We start from the raw sequence: 18437 nt of genomic DNA, 5'->3' as shown, positions 1-18437 counted from the left end.
TTCAGAACTTGGTGAATTTAGAGCCCATACCTCAGAGACTCAGTGCACAGAGACTTAGCACTTCGAGAATCTAGACCTCAGAGACTGCACAACTCAGAGACCCAAAGCTCAGGGCTCAGGGAGCCAGCGCTCAGAGACTCATAGCTCAGAGACCCAGAGGTCACTCAGAGCTCAAATAATTCAGAACTTGGTGAATTTAGAGCCCTTATCTCAGAGACTCAGAGCGCAGAGACTTAGGACTCCGAGAATCTAGACCTCAGAGACTGCACAACTCAGAGACCCAAAGCTCGGGGCTCAGAGAGCCAGCGCTCAGAGACTCACAGCTCAGAGACCCAGAGGTCACTCAGAGCTCAAATAATTCAGAACTTGGTGAATTTAGAGCCCTTATCTCAGAGACTCAGAGCGCAGAGACTTAGGACTCAGAGAATCTAGACCTCAGAGACCGCACAACTCAGAGACCCAAAGCTCAGGGCTCAGAGAGCCAGCGCTCAGAGACTCATAGGTTAGAGACCCAGAGGTCACTCAGAGCTCAGAGAATTCAGAACTTGGCGAATTTAGAGCCCTTATCTCAGAGACTCAGAGCTCAGAGACTTAGGACTCCGAGAATCTAGACCTCAGAGACTGCACAACTCAGAGATTCAAAGCTCAGGGCTCAGAGAGCCAACGCTCAGAGACTCATAGCTCAGAGACCCAGAGGTCACTCAAAGCTCAGAGAATTCAGAAGTCGGAGAATGTAGAGCCCATATCCCAGAGACGCGGAGTTCAGAGAATCCAGAGTTCAGATCCTGCAGAACTCAGAGCCCCAGGGCTCAGAGAATCCAGAGCTCAGAGACTCAGAGCACACAGAATTGAGACCCACAGCTCAGCTCAGACACTCAGAGCCCCAGGGCACAGAGAATCCAGACCTCAGAGACTCAGAGCTGAGATACCCAGCGCTCAGAGAATCCAGGACTCAGAGCTCAGGAAAGCCAGAACTCAGAAACCCAGAGATTCAGAACTCAGAGAACCGAAGCTCGGAGATCAGAGACCCGGAGCTTAGAAAATCCAGAATTCAAAGTTTGGTGATCACAGAGCCCAGAATTCGGGGAACGCAGAGCCCAAAGCAGCGAGCTTAGAAAGCACGGGGCTCAGGGAGCAGGGCACAGCATGTTCCTGTGGTGTTTCCAGGGCTCCACCCCTTTCTTTTCCCGTAAACACCGGGGCTGATATTTCTGTGAAGAATCATTTCTGAGTTTCTCCCTGCCAGATCCTGGCGGGTGGACAGGCGGCGCGGTCTCCAGCATGAACCCCTACCCCAGACCGACCTGCGGGCCGGCGGCCCTGATCCTGCTCCTGACCCCTGCTCTTCTCTGGACCATCTGTGCCGCAGGTAGGGGCTTAGCGCTGAGGAGAAGAGGCCAAGCGTCACCTTGGAGACTTTTTCCGTGGAAACAGGAAATAGGACTTCCGGGCCGGAGGGTGGGCCTGGTGCCAGGGATTCCGGGTTCAAAGTCCTCCCCGTTACTGGTGTTTCTGGGGTAGCTTGTCTGCCATCAGTATCAGCGCCGCCAAGATGGGCTGGGCACCTACTACAGGCTCGATGTGGGCAGGGAACGTTGTATTGTACTCTCCCACGAGCTTAGTACAGTGCTCTGCACACAGCAAGTGCTCTATAAATACAACGGACTTAATAATAATAATAATTGTAGTATTTGTTAAGCACTTACCCTGTGCCAGGCACTCTTCTAAGTGCTGGGGTAAATACAAGATAGTTGGGTTGGACATAGTCCCGTCCCACCAGGGGATTCATGGTCTTAATCCCCACTTTACAGGTGAGAGAACTGAGGCCCAGGGAAGTGAAGCGACTTGCCTGAGGTCCCATAGCAGACAGGTGACAGAGCAGGATTAGAATCCAGGTCTTTCTGACTCTCAGAACTGTGCTCTACCCACTAGGCAACACCGCTTCTGTGTGTGGGGCACTGTACTGATTGCTTACTCTGGTCAGGGGCACTGGACTGGGAGCCTGCTGTGGGCAGGGTGCTGGGCTGGGTGTTTGGGCAACCTGCAGCATAAGCGAAAGATGAGCCTCCTGTCCCGGAGGAGTCTGCATGCTCCTGGGGAAGACTGAACACAGAAATGGATTATTAGCCAGTGGTTATAAGAGTGCCAGACAGGGAGAGCAAGAGACTGGCTGCAGGGAGGAGGAAGTGGGAGAGGAGTGCCAGGCTCCAGATCAATCAATCAATCAATCATATTTATTGAGCGCTTACTGTGTGCAGAGCACTGTACTAAGCGCTTGGGAAGTACAAGTTGGCAACATATAGAGACAGTCCCTACCCAACAGTGGGCTCACAGTCTGAAAGGGGGAGACAGAGAACAAAACCAAACATACTAACAAAATAAATAATAATAATTTGCATTTGTTAAGCGCTTACTATGTGCAAAGCACTGTTCTAAGCGCTGGGGAGGGTACAGGGTGATCAGGTTGTCCCACGTGGGGCTCACAGTCTTAATCCCCATTTTACAGATGAGGTAACTGAGGCCCAGAGAAGTTAAGTGACTTGCCCAAGATCACATAGCTGACATGTGGCGGAGTCGGGATTCGAACCCATGACCTCTGACTCCAAAGCCCGTGCTCTTTCCGCTGAGCCATGCTGCTTCTCTAGAAAATAAAATAAATAGAATAGATATGTACAAGTAAAATAGAGTAATAAATATGTACAAACATATATACATATATACAGGTGCTGTGGGGAAGGGAAGGAGGTAAGATGAGGGGGATGGAGAGGGGGACGAGGGGGAGAGGAAGGAAGGGGCTCAGTGTGGGAAGGCCTCCTGGAGGAGGTGAGCTCTCAGTAGGGCCTTGAATGGAGGAAGAGAGCGAGCTTGGCGGATGGGCAGAGGGAGGGCACTCCAGGCCCGGGGGATGACGTGGGCCGGGATGGGTGTGGAGGCTGCCCTGGGTCACCTACTACATAGTCAGCCCCTTGACATCTGTGTGTGGGGCGAGGGGAGATTGGACAGATAAAGGAGCCAAGTAGAGCTTGGGTGGGCTGGGGGAATCTGGTCATGTCCTGGGGGTCTGTGGGGGGACTGGTTGTGACCCGGGAGTGTGGGGTGCTGTGGGGCACTGGCCCCCCTGGGCCAAGACCATGAGCCTCTGCTTCTGGGGACCCGGCTGAGCAGCTCTGCCACAGTCATGGGTGAGGGCTGGGACCCCCCTGTAACTGCCTGGAACTCCCAGTTTGGGTGAAGAAGGTGAAGATAGCATGGCATCATTTTCTCCAACTTTCCATTGCCCCACCCAATATCCAGGGTACCTAGGGAAGTAGCGTGGCCTAGTGGAAAGAACACGACAATATCGATAATTGTGTTTCTTAAGCATCTACTTTGTGCCAAGCACTGTGCTAAGATAAAAGATGCATATTATCCTGGTCGGACACAGACAGCTCCTGTCCCTCGTGGGCTCACAGTCGAAGGGAAGGGAGACTGTGAGCCCACTGTTGGGTAGGGACTGTCTCTATATGTTGCCAACTTGTACTTCCCAAGCACTTAGTACAGTGCTCTGCACACAGTAAGCGCTCAAGAAATACGATTGATTGAGATTGCGCATTGAATCCCCATTTTACAGATAAGGAAACTGAGGTTCAGAGACAAGATCACATAGCAGGAAATTGGGGAAGCCAGAATTAGAGCCTAGGCCCTCTGACTCCGGAGCTGTGGTCTTATCACTAGGCCGTGCTGCTTTCCTGCTCACTTGGGACTTGCAGTCTGGAGATTTACGATCTAGTTCCAGCTCTGCTCCCGAGCTGCTGTGTGACTACGGGCAAGTCACTCACCTTCTCTGGGCCTCAGTTTCCTCATCAGCAATATGGAGCTAAGATCTCCCTCCCTCCCTGTGCGAGACAGGGACTGTGTCCAATCTGATTATCTATTTACCTTAGGGCTTAGCAAAGTGCTTGGCACATAGTAATCACCTAAAAAAGATAACTAGGTCTTCCTGGCTACCCATACGCTCATAGATAAATTTCACTGTCAAGGGTGTCTTAGAAAATGGATGATAAAATCATAAGAATAATAATGATAGTATTAGTGAAACGTTTACGATGTACTAAGCACTGAGGCGGACTGGATCCAGAACACACCATAACTAAATGACTAATTGGCCATGAGAGGGAGGGGAAGAGGGTGAGGGGAAGGAGCCGAGGGCAGCCCTCTGGTTTGGCTGTGCCACTGGCAGGACAGGTGATCTTTCTCAGAGTAGGAGCGGCCAGTCGGTGTGGAAGGGCACAGTGTCCTTCTACGGGGGCTTGGGGGCGGCCAGTTGGTGTGGAAGGGCACAGTGTCCTTCTATGGGGGCTTGGGGGCGGCCAGTCAGTGTGGAAGGGCACAGTGTCCTTCTACGGGGGCTTGGGGGCGGCCAGTCAGTGTGGAAGGGCACAGTGTCCTTCTATGGGGGCTTAGGGGCGGCCAGTCGATGTGGAAGGGCTCAGTGTCCTTTTTACGGGGGCTTGGGGGCGGCCAGTCTGTGTGGAAGGGCACAGTGTCCTTTTTACGGGGGCTTGGGGGCGGCCAGTTAGTGTAGAAGGGCACAGTGTCCTTTTATGAGGGCTTAGGGGTAGCCAGTCGGTGTGGAAGGGCACAGTGTTCTTCTATGGGGGCTTGGGGGCAGCCAGTCGGTATGGAAGGGCACAGTGTCCTTCTATGGGGGCTTAGGGGTGGCCAGTCCGTGTGGAAGGGCACAGTGTCCTTCTATGGGGGCTTAGGGGTGGCCAGTCGGTGTGGAAGGGCACAGTGTCCTTCTATAGGGGCTTAGGGGAGGCCAGTCCGTGTGGAAGGGCACAGTGTCCTTCTACGGGGGCTTAGGGGTGGCCAGTCCGTGCGGAAGGGCACAGTATCCTTCTACGGGGGCTTGGGGGTGGCCAGTCCGTGCGGAAGGGCACAGTGTCCTTCTACGGGGGCTTGGGGGTGGCCAGTCCGTGCGGAAGGGCACAGTGTCCTTCTACGGGGGCTTGGGGGTGGGCAGAAACTCTCTCCAAGCTGAGGGAGCGGGCAGAACCGGTCCCGACTGGGCGGCTGTGAGGTCAGGCCGGCCTGGAGCCGGGAAAGGCCGACCATCCGTGCTTCTGGGAAGGCACACGGGGAGGAGGGAAAAGGGGAGAGGAGTAGCTTCTGGAAGTGGAAAGGCCGGAGGGAACGGGAGTCTGCAGGCCAGGAGGAGACGGGCCTGGATTTTCAGGAACTGGGGAGAGGCAGGGGGGCGGGGGCACAGGGGGAATACAGAATTGTCGTTTACCCATTTCCAAAGCCCCAGAGGAGGGGCACCCGTAGGGGCCCAACTTGTACTTCCCAAGCGCTTAGTCCAGTGCTCTGCACACAGTAAGCGCTCAATAAATACGATTGAATGAATGAATGAATGAAACAGGAAGAAACATTTTCTTCACCCAGTGAGGCGGGGAGCACAGGCAATCTGCCCAGCCAGGAGCATTCATTCCTTCAATTGTACTGATTGAGCGCTTACTGTGTGCAGAGCACTGGACTAAGCGCTTGGGAAGTACAAGTTGGCAACATAGACTGTTGCCCACTCTTCTAGACTGTGAGCCCACTGATGGGTAGGGACCGCCTCTATATGTTGCCAACTTGTACTTCCCAAGCGCTTAGTACAGTGCTCTGCACACAGTAAGCGCTCAATAAATACGATTGAATGAATGAATGAATGAACATATAGAGAAGGTCCCTACCCAACAGTGGGTTCACGGTCTGCAAGAAGCAGCATGGCTCAGTGGAAAGAGCCTGGGCTTTGGAGTCAGAGGTCGTGGGTTCGAATCCTGACTCCTCCACTTGTCAGCTGTGTGACTTTGGGCAAGTCACTCAACTTCTCTGTGCCTCAGTTACCTCATCTGTAAAATAGAGATTGACTGTGAGTCCCACGTGGGACAACCTGATCACCTTGTATCCTCCCCAGCGCTTAGAACAGTGCTTTGCACATAGTAAGCGCTTAACAAATGTCATCATCATTATTATCCGCAGGTTCAGGGAGTTTGCAGAGAGCCACAGATGAGCGTCCTGTGCTGGGTCACTAGGGGAGTCGAGGGGGTTGGATAGAGAAGCAGCGTGGCTCAGTGGAAAGAGCCCGGGCTTTGGAGTCAGAGGTCATGGGTTCAAGTCCCGGCTCTGCTAATTGTCAGCTGGGTGACTTTGGGCAAGTCACTTCACTTCTCTGGGCCCCAGTTCTCTCATCTGTAAAATGGGAATTAAGACTGTGAGCCTCCCCATGGGACAACCTGATCACCTTGTAACCTTCTCAGTGCTTAGAACAGTGCTTTGCACATAGTAGGTGCTTAATAAATGCCATTATTATTATTAATAGCAGTAGTAGCGGTAGCAGCACAGTACTAGTAATAGTAATAGTAGTACTTATTGAGTGCTCACTTGGTCATGAGTTCAAGTCCCCGCTCCGCCAATTGCCAGCTGGGTGACTTTGGGCAAGTCACTTCACTTCTCTGGGCCTCAGGTACCTCATCTGTAAAATGGGAATTAAGACTGTGAGCCTCCCACGGGACAACCCGATCACCTTGTAACCTTCTCAGGGCTTAGAACAGTGCTTTGCACATAGTAAGCACTTAAAAATGCCATTATTCTTATTATTATTATTATTATTAGTAATAGCAGTAATAACAGTAGCAGCACAGTACTAGTAATAGTAGTACTTATTGAGTGCTCACTTGGTCATGGGTTCAAGTCCCGGCTCCGCCAATTGTCAGCTGAGTGACTTTGGGCAAGTCACTTCACTTCTCTGGGCCTCAGTTACCTCATCTGTAAAATGGGAATTAAGACTGTGAGCCCCCCCCATGGGACAACCTGCTCACCTTGTAACCTTCTCAGGGCTTAGAACAGTGCTTTGCACATAGTAAGCGCTTAATAAATGCCATTACTATTATTATTATCTCTTCCCACCCACGTATTTGAACTCTCGTGCCCTCCCTTCTTACGCCCATCTGCCTGCTCCCGCGTTCTCTCTTCCAGGAGCGTCCAGGAACTCCTCCACCGCTCCCACCCACATCCACCTCGACGGGAACCCGGCCCAGTGTCCCGGTGAGCCCCCACCGGAGCGCTGACCCCAGCATCCGGGGTCCCACCTGAGGGTGGGGCGGGCAAATCATCATCAATCGTATTTATTGAGCGCTCACTGTGTGCAGAGCAAATGGTCTGCGAACTAAAGAAACTCAGATGGTCAAGGAAAGGGGGCCGGTAGACTCCCCCTAAGAACCACGGGTGTGCCTGGGGGGGTCACTGGGTTACATGCAAGGCGTAGAGGAGATAAAGCATAGGCTTGGGAGTCGGAAGGTCACGGGTTCTAATCCCGGCTCGACCACTCGTCTGCTGTGTGACCTTGGGCAAGTCACTTCACTTGTCTGCAAAATGGGGGTCGAGACAGTGAGCCCCATACGGGGCAGGGGCTGTGCCCAGCTTGATTTGCTTGTATCCACCCCAGCGCTTAGCACAGTGCCTGGCATCTAGTAAGCACTCAACAAACACCAGAATATTTTGTTGGGAGAAGCAGCATGGCTCAGTAGAAAGAGCCCGGGCTTTGGAGTCAGAGGTCATGGGTTCAAATCCTGGCTCCGCCAATTGTCAGCTAGCTGACTTGGGGCAAGTCTCTTAACGTCTCTGTGCTTCAGTTGTAAAATGGGGGTGAAGACTGTGAGCCCACGTGGGACAACTTGATCACCTTGTAACCTCCCCAGCGCTTAGGACAGTGCTTGGCACATAGTAAGTGCTTAATAAATGCCATCATTATTACGTTCTCCCGTGCTTAGAACAGTGCTTGGCACATAGCAAGTGCTTAATAAATGCCATCATTATTATGTTCTCCCGCGCTTAGAACAGTGCTTTGCACATAGTAAGCGCTTAACAAGTACCATTATTCATTCATTCATTCAATAATAATAATTTTCATTATGATGTGGGCATGTTTGGGGGTGCACATTTGGGTGTGTTTTAGTGCGGCGGTTTGGGTGTATTTAGATGCCTGCTTCTGGAAACTGGGATGGAGAGTGGGCCCACCGTGAATGTTGAGTGGAGTGGCGGGTAATTGTCCCCCCCCCCAAGCCTCCCCCTGTCTCCGTGCCCATCTCCTCTTCGTCCTGCCATCCCCTAGGAGCTGATTTCTGCATCAAGGTGTCACGCTGCTGCCAACTGGGCATGGACGAACAGGGCTGGGTAGCAGCCGCCGTGGGCTGGAGCCTCTGGTTCATCACACTCATCCTGCTCTGTATCGACAAGCTCATGAAACTGCCCGCGGATGAGCCCAAGGACCTGCTGGCCTGAGGGCGGGGACCCTCGAGCCGGTGCCACCCCCCTCGCCCCCAGCTCCCGATGGAGGCCCGGGCTGGCGACCGGTGCCAACTCCTTCTGGGGACCGACATCGTTGAAAAGAAGCAGCCGTGAGAAGCGGCGTGGCTCAGTGGGAAGAGCCCGGGCTTCGGAGTCACAGGTCATGGGTTCGAATCCCGGCTCCGCCAATTGTCAGCTGGGTGACTTTGGGCAAGTCACTTCGCTGGGCCTCGGTCACCTCATCTGGAAAATGGGGATGAAGACTGTGAGCCCCCCCACCGTGGGACAACCTGATCACCTTGTAACTTCCCCAGCGCTTAGAACAGTGCTTTGCACGTAGTAAGCGCTTAATAAATGCCATCATTATTATTATTACTATTATTATTAGAACACAGGCCTGGGAGTAAGAAGGTGGTGGGTTCTAATCCCAGCTCCGCCACTTTGCTGTGTGACCTAGGGCAAGGTCCCTTCACCGCTCCGTGCCTCAGTTACCTCACCTGTAAAATGGGGATTGAGACTGTGAGCCCCACACGGGGGAGACAGGGACTGTATCAACCCACCTGGCTTGCATCCACCTCAGCGCTTAGTTCAGTGCCTGCCACAGAGTAAGTGCTTAAATACCACAATTATTATTATTATTACTGCCCGCAGTCTTTTAGACTGTGAGCCCACTGTTGGGTAGGGAATGTCTCTACATGTTGCCAACTTGTACTTCCCAAGCGCTTAGTACAGTGCTCCGCACACAGTAAGCGCTCAGTAAATACGATTGATTGATTGATTGCCCGGCAAACCAACCCCCAACCGGGCCCGCGGAGTCCAAGCCTGCCAGGGGCTGAGCCCATGGTACCGGGCCCATTTGAGCTGCGACGCACTGGCACCATCAGGACTTCATCATCAATCGTATTTATTGAGCGCTTACTAGGTGCAGAACACTGTACTAAGCGCTTGGGAAGTACAAATTGGCAACATATAGAGACAGTCCCTACCCAACAGTGGGCTCACAGTCTAAAAGACTTGAACTGAGGGCTCCCTGCAGGGGTCTACCCAAGCTCCAGAGGGGTCCCGCACAGCCCTCTTGCCACGCGCCACTTGGGAAGACCCAGCGGGGAAAATCTGCCGAGGGCGATGGTCCAGCCCAGGGATATGATGTTCAAGATCATCATCATCATCAATCGTATTTATTGAGCGCTTCCTGTGTGCAGCGCACTGTACTAAGCGCTTGGGAAGTCCAAGTTGGCAACATCTAGAGACAGTCCCTACCCAACAGTGAGCTCACAGTCTAAAAGACTGCGGGCAGTAATAATAATAATAATTGTGGTATTTAAGCACAATGAATGTGGGGCGGGGAGGGGGGCAGAATAGAGGGAGGGAGTTGGGGCGATGGGGAGGGGAGGAGGAGCAGAGGAAAAGCGGGGCTCAGTCTGGGAATCAATCAATCAATCAATCGTATTTATTGAGCGCTTACTGTGTGCAGAGCACTGGACTAAGCGCTTGGGAAGTCCAAGTTGGCAACAGCTAGAGACAGTCCCTACCCAACAGTGGGCTCACAGTCTAAAAGACTGCGGGCAGTAATAATAATAATAATTGTGGTATTTAAGCACAATGAATGTGGGGCGGGGAGGGGGGCAGAATAGAGGGAGGGAGTCGGGGCGATGGGGAGGGGAGGAGGAGCAGAGGAAAAGCGGGGCTCAGTCTGGGAATCAATCAATCAATCAATCGTATTTATTGAGCGCTGTGTGCAGAGCACTGGACTAAGCGCTTGGGAAGTCCAAGTTGGCAACATCTAGAGACAGTCCCTACCCGACGTGGGCTCACAGTCTAAAAGGGGGAGACTGGGGGCAAGATCCGGGGGCAGCCCTGTCCAGCTCCGTCCAACGGCCCCCACACCCCCGCCTCCCCCTGGCTTAGCCGCAGTTTTGTTCCTGAGGTGGGGAACGACGGCCGGCCTTCTCCCCAAACACACAACTCAGGTAGCCGGAACCTTAGAGACAGCAGTCACACCTTGGACTCAAAAAACGGTCAATTTACTCTCAGGCAAAGTCCGAATTCCCCCTTGCCCACACTCGCTTCTTTCCAACACAAGTGATTCCAGCTCACCCCGCTTCCCACGCTCACTGTAGGGTGAGCTTATGTTGCCAACTTGTACATCCCGAGCGCTTAGTACAGTGCTCTGCACACAGGAAGCGCTCAATAAATACGATTGAATGAACCGTCGGGGGATCTTCTGATCATCATCATCAATCGTATTTATTGAGCGCTTACTGTGTGCGGAGCACTGTACTAAGCGCTTGGGAAGTACAAGTTGGCAACATCTAGAGACAGTCCCTACCCAACAGTGGGCTCACAATCAAAGGGAGTCGGAAGGCCAGGGATCTGATCCTAGCCCTACCCCTTGTCCGCTGTGTGATTTGAAACAATCAATCAATCAATCGTATTTATTGAGCGCTTACTGTGTGCAGAGCACTGTACTAAGCGCTTGGGAAGTACAAGTTGGCAACATATAGAGACAGTCCCTACCCAACAGTGGGCTCACAATCAAAGGGAGTCGGAAGGCCAGGGATCTGATCCTAGCCCTACCCCTTGTCTGCTGTGTGATTTGAAACAATCAATCAATCAATCGTATTTATTGAGCGCTTACTGTGTGCAGAGCACTGGACTAAGCGCTTGGGAAGTCCAAGTTGGCAACATCTAGAGACAGTCCCTACCCAACAGTGGGCTCACAGTCTAAAAGGGGGAGACAAAACAAGACACTTGATTTCTCTGGGCCTCGGTTTCCTCACCTGAAAAATCGGGAGGAAATGCCAGTTCTCCTCCTCAGACTGTGAGCTCCCATGTGGGAAAGGGCCTGTGTCTGCCTTGATTACCTTGTATCTATCCCAGCGCTTAGTACAGTGCTTGGCACCTAGTAAGCACTTAAAAAATACTATCATTATTGAGACCAGACGCCTGAGTTCAGGACACAGCACGGGGGTTGGGGAACGTGAGTTTGAAAAATCGGGAGGAAATGCCAGTTCTCCTCCTTAGACTGTGAGCTCCCACGTGGGAAAGGGTCTGTGTCTGCCTTGATTACCTTGTATCTATCCCAGCGCTTAGTACAGTGCTTGGCATCTAATAAGCACTTAAAAAATACTATCATTATTGAGACCAGACGCCTGAGTTCAGGACACAGCACAGGGGGTGGGGAACGTGAGTTTGAAAAATTGGGAAGAAATGCCAGTTCTCCTCCTCAGACTGTGAGTTCCCATGTGGGAAAGGGTCTGTGTCGGACTTGATTACCTTGTATCTATCCCAGCGCTTAGTACAGTGCTTGGCACCTAGGAAGCACTTAAAAAAAATATTATCGAGACCAGACGCCTGAGTTCAGGACACAGCACGGGGGGTGGGGAACGTGAGTTTGAAAAATCGGGAAGAAATGCCAGTTCTCCTCCTTAGACTGTGAGTTCCCATGTGGGAAAGGGTCTGTGTCTGACTTGATTCCCTTGTATCTATCCCAGCGCTTAGTACAGTGCTTGGCACCTAGGAAGCACTTAAAAAAAATATTATCGAGACCAGACGCCTGAGTTCAGGACACAGCACGGCGGGTGGGGAACGTGAGTTTGAAAAATCGGGAGGAAATGCCAGTTCTCCTCCTCAGACTGTGAGCTCCCGTGTGGGAAAGGGTCTGTGTCGGACTTGATTCCCTTGTATCTATCCCTGCGCTTAGTACAGTCCTTGGCACCTAGTAAGTACTTAAAAAATACTACCATGATTGAGACCAGATGCCTGAGTTCAGGACACAGCATGGCGGGTGGGGAACATGAGTTTGAAAAATCGGGAGGAAATGCCAGTTCTCCTCCTCAGACTGTGAGCTCCCATGTGGGAAAGGGTCTGTGTCTGCCTTGATTCCCTTGTATCTATCCCAGCGCTTAGTACAGTGCTTGGCATCTAATAAGCACTTAAAAAATACTATCATTATTGAGACCAGACGCCTGAGTTCAGGACACAGCACGGGGGGTGGGGAACGTGAGTTTGGAGGTTATTGGGGGGTGTGGGAAAAACACTTAGGGAATATAAGTGTGTGGGAGTGAGAGAGAGAGGCAGAAATAATGTCTTCTAACTCTGTTGTCCTCTCCCAAATGCTTAGTAAAGTGGTCTGCACACAGTAAGTGTTCAGTAAATACAAATCAACTGATAAATTTGGGAGATATAAGATGGCAGAGGCGATTTTTTTTTAAAGGGCTGGGGGGATCAACCAGGGAGGCTGAGGGAGGGGATGATTCATTCAATCGTATTTATTATGCGCTTGCTGTGTGCACAGCACTGTACTAAGAGCTTGGGAAAGTGCAATACAACGATAAATGATAATGATGAGGGCTGGGTGGAATTGTGGGGTCTCCAGGCAGGGGTTTGGGATGGGATGGGGTTTGCTGAGGAGGAGATAAGGGCCAGGATGGAAGGAGAGGAAAGGGAGAGGGGGGAAAAGCCCTATGCCTCAGTAATGGAGACACAGACACAATTTTTCCTTCGGGTTTAGAACTCCTTTGAAGGCTGAATGGTGCTGGGGTGGACCCTTGGATGGTGATGGTGGGGGTCACCTTGGGTCTGCCCATTTCATGTCCCCCGGCCCTAGTTCACCCCCTCTCACGAGCCCGCAAAGAGGCTGACACCCTAGAATTGCCTTTCCTCTGCTCCCTTGAGTCTCTTCCCCCTTCTGCAGTCAGAGAGAGGGGCCTAAGGAGAGTTAAAAGGGGCCAAGCCCCTGTCTCCCAAGTGGATGGGGCACCCCCCAAAAACTGGGGACCCCTCCAAGAAATCAGAAAGTCAGATGACACCCTGCAGCTAAACGGTTGGGAACCCTGGGGCAGCCTAAGCCCTCCTCAGAGACCCCCATCATGGGCTGGTATTCCTCCTCAGTCTCAGGGTTTCTGGAGCCCAGTGGCTTCAGTCTCCTGGGAAGGTAAGACTCTGAGTTATCCCTCCCCACCAAAGATGGGCACCTTGATAATATAATGACATTTATGAAGCGCTTACTATGTGCAAAGCACCGTTCTAAGCGCTGGGGAGGTTACAAGGTGATCAGGTTGTCCCACATGGGGCTCACAGTCTTCATCCCCATTTTACAGATGAGGGAACTGAGGCACAGAGAAGTGAAGTGACGTGCCCGAAGTCACACAGCTGACAAGTGGCGGAGCCGGCATTTGAACGCATGACCTCTGACTCCAAAGCCCGGGCTCTTTTCCACTGAGCCACGCTGCGTCTCTATATATGCTTCTCTATATGCTTCTTGGTATTTGTTTCCAACACATCCGACGCTCGGTGCCCGCCATGGAGTCCCCCCGGCTCCAACCAGATTCTGCAAATTTTGCTCCGAGCCGCAGGTGAACACTGGCACCGAAGCGGGAGACCACTGCCTGATCAAGACGGTGGCCACGGGGAAGTCTGGAACCCACACTACCCTCCAGCTAGAATCACACCATGATGTCGGGTGGAATTCCTCAAAGGATTGGCCCCACGGCTTCTACACGGACCTCCCCTCCACAGATCTGGGTGTGGGGAATCCCTTGGCAAATTTGGCTGCTCCGCCAAGTTCTTCCGGGGTTCAACCAGGGCGCCCTGCCCGAGCAGCTTCCAATCACCTACTGAGCCAAATGGAGATTAGCGGCAGGACCCACCCTGTTCAGACTTTCTGAGGCGACTGTTCCGGAGGATGGCACGAGAATTGTCTCCCCCTTCTAGACTGTGAGCCCACTGCTGGGGAGGAACCGTCTCTTTATGTTGCCAACTTGTACTTCCCAAGCGCTTAGTACAGTGTGCGCTCAATAAATTGAATGAATAAATGAATTCTGGTGAAGGCCTGGTGCTTCTGCATCTCTGGGCAACTCAGCCATCTTGGAGCCTTGGCCCAAGGTCCCTGAGGCAGCTGTTCTAAAGCCATAATCCCGGAGGGCCCTTTTTATGAAAACAAGTTGCCACCTGGGCACAGATCCCCATTTGGGGCTTTAAATGCAGGGGCAGAAGAGGGGCCAGACAACTCGTGCCCACCAGCCCTCTGCCCACAACTGCCCGGGGTCACCTTCTCCAATCAACCCTGTGCACTGCCCAACTCCCCCAGCTGCTGCTCACCCTTGGCCACGCCTGCCAGCGGGTCTTCTGTCTCACGGTTGGATGGGCAAGATGCCCCCTGACAGCACCCTTCCACCCACCACTGAGCTACGCTGGCCGGGGGGCACCAGATAAACACTGAAAAAGAGGAGAGCGGGAGCGACCGGGAGAGGAGAGGGAACTTGGGCCAGGCTCTGAAAGACACAGGGTGGCCAAGCCCCAGGCCCTTGGCTCCGACCTCTGCCCTCCAGCCTCAGCACCCCATTCCCGCCTACATCCATTTTCCAGCCCAGCAGGGCTCCTCGGCTGCAAAGGCGGGGCCGGGAAGCTGCGCAGTTATTTCTTCAGCTCCCCGTAGGGAGGGCAGAGGGCCTGATGCTGCATCTCGGGTGGTCAGTGATGTCGCCAGCCTGCTGATGATGGGGGAAACCCGTTCTTCCCAGGGCCAACGACCACGCTGGGCCCCAGTTTGGGGCCAGAGGAGGGCCTTGTGCCCTCTGAACTCTCCCAAGCACTTAGTACAGTACTCTGCACATAGTAAGCACTCGATAAATACCGCTGATTGAGTCCCAGCCACAGGGTCGGGGGCTACCGTCACTGAAGGAACATCGCCAGAGTCACCATGTGTGCAAAACAGCATCTCTTATTTTCGCACCCACAGCGGGGGCTGATTGGTACCCAAGCCACAACAGAGAACAACACAGAGGTTCAGGAACCCCTCTACGGACATACCCCCTGCACCAACCGCACACAGGGATGGTTGGGGTAGGGGGAGAGGGTCTCGGCCCGGGCTTGTCACCTGGGACATCCTGGGATGACCCAGGTCAGCGGGAGCACCAGGCCCCTCAGCTCCGGCCCATCCCTTTCACTGCCCCAACTTGACTGGCTCCACGGGAGAGTTGTGGGGGACCCAAACGTGGCCCGGTCAGAGCCCGACTGGCTACCACCGTGCCCCAGAGCGGCCAGCTTCGTCCTGACAACCGACCACGGCGTGAGATACCAACTCTGAGGAGCTCAGTCCCATAAAGTAGCACTACCTTGGCCTTTGGCCTGCACACTCACTTCCAGTTTGTCCCAGTGGGCCCCCAAAATCTCCCCTCCCAACCCCCCTGGCTCCCAGAGGGGAACAGGTCCTGGCCCAAGTGCAGGGCTGTCCCAAGGGTTGTGGGGCGCACCCCCACCTCCTGCAAGCAGAGAGGGAGGGGCAGGTCACGGACGTCCTCTCTGGCAGCGCGGTGAACCCCAACCTTGCCCGGGCGTGACTTTGGGGCTCCGTTGTGGACGGCTGCTCACGCCCCCAGGAGAAGTGCTTCGGGATCCTCGGAGAACTGGGGGCTCCTGGCCAGCCCACCCCGGCGCCCTGAACCCTGCCCAAGCAAAACTCCTCCAAGCACCTGATCCAGAACCAAACCGAGAAACTCCGCAGGTGCGGCCGGATTATCATCCCGGTCCTCAAAGCTGGGTGAAACGGCCACACCGCCCAATCTCTCGCTCCTAGAGGGGCTGAGAGTCCCCGGCCAGAACCAGCCTGGTCACCTCCCAGTGCCCCGGAAGAGCCGGGAGAGGGGATGGGGCAGAGGTTGGCCCGCATGGCTCCTGCATTGGTCAGCTGGGCCTCCTCTTGGTCAGTGCCCCCCCCAACCCAAGGGGGAGAGGGGTGGGTGGCACATCTCATCACCATCGTCTTCGCTCCCAGGGCCAGCAGTCCCCAGCTGAACCCCACGGGCGCTTCGGTCAGTCTGGTCCACCCGATGCCTAGCTGGGCGCCGTCAGGAGTCTCCCACAGAGCCCTTCAGCCGGCTGGAGTGGATGGGGTGGGTTCCTCCGAGGGGCGAACCCTTCGCTTCCGAGCCGCGGCGGGTGAAATCCGGTCCCCCGGGTCCAGGAGCAAGCCGACAAGGAAGCGGAGCCCCGCGGGGCCCGGCCGGTTCCCGGCAGTGGGGGCTCCTGGCCGCCTTGCTTCCACGGGAAGCGGATGGAGCCCCGGCCGGGGCAATCAGCTGTGAAAGGGAGCCCCCACGCTCTGTTTCTGGGCCAAACGCAACAGCTCCTCGCGGATGGCTTTGATCAGGGAGGCCGAGGAGTGGGCCGGGGGTGGGTCCGCCGCGGCGCCGGGGGAGAAGCCGGGACCCTGGTGGGCCGAGGGGGCCGAGGGCTCCCGAGCTACTGTCCTGGGCCCCGGAAACAGGGAGGAGGAAGGGTATTCTTGGACTCCCAGCAGATAGCTCTGAAAGAAACACGGAGAGAGGGCGAGGTCACCGACCACACCAGGAGAGGCTTTGAGTCCCCCTCCCTTGGGGCAGGCTCCGCCGGGACCCCCTTGCCAGCTGAGGGAAGTGGGGAGGAATGAGGATGAACAGCCATGACATGCCATCACGGAGGGAAGGGCCAGGAAAGAGTTCAGGGCCCCCCCAAACCGCAACATCGCAGGCTGCTACCGCCGGGCAGAGCGAGGGTGGGCGAGGGAAGGGGCCGACACTGGGGAATAGCCGGAAACTTGGCTCGGGGAAAGCGAAAGGGTGCGTTACCAGGCAAGAGCAGGTGGGTACTTCTGCTTTCAATTACCCATGCAAGGAGTCGGGACGGTACCCAGCACTGAGGTGGATAATCACTGCGTATTTCTTAAGCGCTTACCATACGCCAAGCACTTTGCTGAGCATGGGAAGGGGGGGGAGATGATACAATATAATCCGATCTGACACAGTCCCTGTCCCACATGGGACTCACAGTCTAGGTAAGGGGGGCAGCAGGCACTGAAAAACCCATTTTCCAGATGGGGAACCGGAGGCCCAGAAAAATGAAGTGACTTGCCCGAGATCACAGGGCAGGCAAGTGGCAGAGCCGGGGATGAGAATCCACGTCCCCTGACTCCCGTGCCCGGGGCCCCTCCACTAGGCTGCACTGCTTCTCTAATGGAGAGATAACCAAGACTGTACTTACGCCGGGGGCCAAGGAATCAGAATTAGGAGTTCTAGGATTTACACCTTGGCGCTAAAAACTCCTTCTCGGCAAGCAGGCTTGGAAATCAATTGAAAAGGGCCACCCTCCGCCCCCAAACCCAGTCTCCCATACCCTCCCACCCCCAACCGGTCTTCGCCTCAGGGATGAGGGTAAGGGCACGGGGGGAAATCGACGGGCGGAGACAGGACGGGGCAAGAAGGGGGAGCAGAAACCGCCTTCTGGGGTCAGGAGCCAAGCGCAATACTCACGGCCTCTCCTCTCCTCACTCCCTGCTCCTGGCCACCGAGCGAGGGCCAGCCCGGCCCCCCACACTGGCCGGGCCCGGCTCTTCCAGTTGGGACGTCCACGGGCTGGGCTGCGATGCGGCCGGGGAGGTCCAGTGGGACGAGCTGCTGCCCCTGGGGCCCTGGTGAAGAAGCGGCCATCAGTCTGGCAAGGGGAGGGACTTCAGGGTCTCACGGGCCCCATGGACTGGCACTGGGGCTGCTGCCCTGAGAAGCCGGTCAGGGGAAGGGGGGTCCCGGGGCACTCGGGCCGCACAGCCGGGCACAGTATAATAATAATCCTCCCTTGGATTGGGGTGCGTTTGAGGACTCTCCAGTGCCAGGCAACCCTGGAGGGCGGGGAGGAATAGGGGTCACCGTCCGTCCACTCTACGGTCAGGGAAACAGAGGCCCAGAGTGGCTAATGGACTTACCGAGGTAACTTGTCGGAGAGACTGGCCTCACTAACCAGCTGGTACTCTCGGAAGGGGTTAGGGGGATCAGGGATGGAGTGAACATTATTATTATGAACATATGTTGCCAACTTGTACATCCCAAGTGCTTAGTACAGTGCTCTGCACGCAGTAAGTGCTCAATAAATACGATTGAATGAATGAATGTATTATCATTATCATTATGAGGGGAGAAAAAGCCCTTCTTAGCTTCAAAAAGTGCTTGATGAGGCTCTTCGTTCCATCGTAGAACATCCCCGAAGAAGCGGCAGAAAACCTGGAGGAGTGAACGCTCCTCCTCAATCAATCAATCAATCGTATTTACTGAGCGCTTACTGTGTGCAGAGCACTGTACTAAGAGCTT

The 18437-nt window shown here is 54.5% G+C and overlaps 2 protein-coding genes across 2 annotated transcripts in view; one reads left to right on the top strand and one right to left on the bottom strand.

The window, feature by feature from the left end:
• The first annotated feature begins 1242 nt into the window (after window positions 1-1242).
• TMEM213 (transmembrane protein 213) lies at window positions 1243-8497 on the top strand. Its single transcript, XM_038754707.1, has 3 exons — window positions 1243-1369; window positions 7006-7074; window positions 8141-8497. The coding sequence occupies exons 1-3, from the start codon at window positions 1282-1284 to the stop codon at window positions 8308-8310; spliced, it is 327 nt and encodes a 108-aa protein (XP_038610635.1). The 5' UTR covers window positions 1243-1281; the 3' UTR covers window positions 8311-8497.
• A 6525-nt stretch (window positions 8498-15022) lies between these two features.
• KIAA1549 (KIAA1549 ortholog) overlaps window positions 15023-18437 on the bottom strand; it is a 55547-nt gene continuing 52132 nt past the window's right edge. The window contains exons 20-21 of the mRNA XM_038753550.1: window positions 17607-17764; window positions 15023-16624 (exon numbers count right to left, since the gene is read on the bottom strand). Coding sequence (XP_038609478.1) covers window positions 16394-16624; window positions 17607-17764 — 389 coding nt within the window. The 3' untranslated portion in view covers window positions 15023-16393. The remainder of the gene's footprint in view (window positions 16625-17606; window positions 17765-18437) is intronic.

Source organism: Tachyglossus aculeatus, chromosome 11 (assembly GCF_015852505.1).
Source record: "Tachyglossus aculeatus isolate mTacAcu1 chromosome 11, mTacAcu1.pri, whole genome shotgun sequence".
NCBI classification, from domain to species: Eukaryota; Metazoa; Chordata; class Mammalia; order Monotremata; family Tachyglossidae; genus Tachyglossus; species Tachyglossus aculeatus.
Note: the sequence above shows the minus strand (reverse complement) of the source record. Positions and strands in the feature narration are given on the sequence as shown.